Below are 3641 nucleotides of genomic sequence, written 5' to 3' on the forward strand. Positions count from 1 at the left end.
ATGAAGAAAATTACATTACCTCCTGGTATCAAAGTCTCTTTATGCCTCACATAGTTTTTGTGAAATAATCAGAAATATTTATTCCAATTAAACGTACCTATCTTTAAGTACGTTTGAATTAATAATTATCTTAACAATTTCTTTCTCAAATGATTGATTTCAACCAAATTTGATCTATGTTCATTCAAACAATTTTATACGATTTGCTCAATGATTAAAAAATTATAGAAACTGATACATTAAGCCCAATGAAAATGTTTCCAAAATTGTAATAATTTTGTTTCTTTTCAGCAATTCGTCTGGAACGACTTCTGTGAAGAGTACATTCCTACGGATCGAAAACACACCTATTACCCTTCAGTGATTACAAACGAACGCCTGTACGAAATAAAAATCTCAGATCTTCCAGTCATCCCATACTTTCCCGTAAATTCTTACTATGAATGGGCCAACTACAGATACTATGGCCTACGAAGTGCCACAGCATATATTTTGGTCTTCGATCTGTCCAACGTAGACACTTTTCAATATGTAAGAACACTTAGGGAACAAATATGTGAATCAAGGAATATGCAGAATGTTCCTTTATTAGTTGTTGGTAATAAACAAGATCTAATAGTACCTGAGGAAGGTACTAGTAATAGTTCCAAACCAGCCATAACGAGTAGTAACGATGAAAAACGTAGAGATATAGTAAATTTAGTGAAAAAGCATTGGAAATCTGGATATATTGAATGTAGCGCCAAATATAATTGGAAAGTAGTAGCTGTATTTAAAGAATTGATCAATATGATTGACAATTTGAGTAGTAGAGATCAGAGTCCGATGTTAGATAATATTCAGGAAGCTCTCGATAGGAATAAATGTATTGTTATTTGATTTGTTATGAAATTTTTTTGTTTCATTTATGACCGATTGGTGTTTATTATAAAGTGGTAAATTGTAAATTGCCATTGTATAAGACTATTTTCTATACTTTTCATTAACTAAAGCTGGTTTATTAAACGAAAATGCTAATACATGGAATACGGACATTTTACGAAAATTTAGTGAACTATAGCCAAACGAACATTGTAAAAATTACATCTTTCTCAGAATAACTCACACTATAACTTGGTTTGAAATTATTCAAAGATTGATGGAACATTAACTAAATTTATGTTCAACTCCTGAAGATTGATACAGTACATGAGGGCAACTTATTTGTCTAGTGTAGAAAAATGTTTCTATGACGAAGCAAACAAAGCTCTCTAGCAGTGCTATCCACAAAAAAAGGATTTGGATCTTAACGAAAAACGCTTCATCAACTCACTGGTATATCGTATTAGAAATCAAATGATGAAAATGGATAGTGCTTCGAACAATAAATTACGAACGAGAATTTAACCTCATTGAAGCTATAACAAACTGTTAATTCTTTCCAGCCCAACTTTTCATTGTTTTCAATAAGTAAAAGTGAAGTATATAGTTGCTGGAGAAGCAGTTAAGTACTTCACTTTTTCTATATAAACTGTACCTCATTGTGCTTTTCGACGCTCAGCATAGTATTTTTATATCCTTAGAGACAAAATCCTGTTTGAAAACTTTCAAATCTACATTGATACCTCTGGTCCGAGAAGACTTCCAAATACTGGAAAGCTGTACATCATTCATTTATTTGCTTTGCTACCTTTTTCAGTATATGGGAAGTCCATTATTAAATCTGAATGGTATCCTCAAACAGCACTCGCACTTTATATCGTGCACGTGCAACATGTTTTTGATGGAGTCAAGTAAATTTTGTGCGCACTGCAATGTATAAGTTCAACTCGGATCTATCGGAATTAATTCATCGTAGAATCAATAATAATTGCTCAAGAATTTGATGTTTAATTTTATTTAAGATACTTGAACTTTCGTTTTAGTCGTTTCAATGTTATACAATGCAGACGAATTATTCAAAGGCAGTGGATGGGAGTATCTAATTTCATACGATCCATGGAAGACAAGAAATACCTGATAAAGTTTCTATTTTGAGATTGATATCGTGAATTCAAAATCATGATTTACCCCATTTCACTTCATCACATGTTAATGCAAATATAACAACATCAGACCCTCATTTTTAATTCCAGAATCTGTTTCAATCAAGTCGATTGTTTAATTAGTGTGCACCTACACGAAACGTACCTAACAAGGACGATCCGAGTCGATTGCTTGTTACTTGAACTTTTTTTGTTAGGCATGGACAGACTTTTATCAATAGTATATTTGTACTACATAAAAAAGATTTGATATACCGTTACAGATGTAAGAAAACTGGTACATGAGCGGCCCAAAGATGTTAAGAGGAGTAGAAGCATACAAGCTATAAAATAGGCGGTAGCTTTTCCAGTATGCAGTAAGAAGACTATGTAAATTCTGTCGATCAATCTATGGAGCATATTCTATGTGACTGCGACAGTTTGACAAACCTACGGTTCTCAGTACTAAGCTTGAAAAGGCAATAGGAAAAAACTACTTGGAACGATGTAATCAGATTTAGAAGACTACAATCTACTCAAAATCTATATATCCTAGTTCATAATAGGGATATATCTCCACAGTAAAACCTAATATAACTTCACACTGACGTATTGTACTTGAATAGGCCGGGAAAATCGTTTTTCATTCTAAATGAATAATGTTATAAAACAATATTTCAAATTTAAATCCAGAGCAAAATTATAGATTTTTATGAAGCATAATAATGAAACTTTCAATACAAGAATATCAAAGTGTTCCTGAAACAAGGCATGAATCAAACATAAACGAAAAGAAGATACGACATGAAAACACATACTAGTTAAAAGTTCTTACCAAACTCATCACTTCACGAGATTAGATAGTTGTGATATAAATATATATAAATCTGGAAATATATATTTTTTGTTGCTCTTTTAACAGGGCTTGAAAAATCCATTGACGTGAGTAGGTAGGGAAAAGATAAATTACGAATTAAATTGGTACATTTTGTTTAATTACCAAAATATGATGTCATTATTGTCGGAATGAGATGCTTGAAGGAATTAACTGCACTACATAAATCAACTGAAATACAATATTCGTACAATCCCCGAACACCTGTCCATTTCAACGCAATTCAAATAAGTTTCTGATAGATATTTTCCACTTAAATTACTTGTAATTTGCTGGATATCTACCTTTCCTTAAATTACTTATCATTAAATGTAAATTATCATATAATTGAAGCTTTGAAATTGTAATACAAAAATTTTGTTATGTCATACATATTTCACATAAAAACATATACTTAATGATAAAAATTTTTATTAACGTCTATAACATCTTAGACCGAAGCTGAGAAGGTTGGTGAAGATTGGACAGTTCTTGTGGAAACCTCATAGTTCGACATAAAATATGTGGGCATACGTTGTCTTATTAAAAAAAGATTTATGGACAACCATTCAGAGAAGCAGTTTGGAGGGCATCACCTACATAACGTTTAGATGTCATACTTTCACGAAGTGTGGTCCTGTGTGACGTTTTTTTCAATAGCACGTGACTCATACTTCTACAGTTATCAAGCACATCTGAATATAATGGCAATTCGTGGCTGAATACGTCATTCTACCTTTCACTGCTGCCATTTTTGGTACCAG

The 3641-nt window shown here is 32.1% G+C and overlaps 1 protein-coding gene across 1 annotated transcript; it reads left to right on the forward strand.

The window, feature by feature from the left end:
- The first annotated feature begins 570 nt into the window (after positions 1 to 570).
- Positions 571 to 879, forward strand: LOC130895268 (ras-like protein family member 10B). The gene has a single exon (XM_057802491.1). The coding sequence runs from the start codon at positions 571 to 573 to the stop codon at positions 877 to 879; it is 309 nt and encodes a 102-aa protein (XP_057658474.1).
- Positions 880 to 3641: the final 2762 nt, after the last annotated feature.

This window comes from Diorhabda carinulata, chromosome 6 (genome assembly GCF_026250575.1).
Source record: "Diorhabda carinulata isolate Delta chromosome 6, icDioCari1.1, whole genome shotgun sequence".
Taxonomy (NCBI): Eukaryota; Metazoa; Arthropoda; class Insecta; order Coleoptera; family Chrysomelidae; genus Diorhabda; species Diorhabda carinulata.

What these genes read in the sequence shown, in the direction of transcription:
- LOC130895268 (XM_057802491.1), top strand. Translation starts at nt 571, where the DNA reads ATGCAGAATGTTCCTTTATTAGTTGTTGGTAATAAACAAGATCTAATA.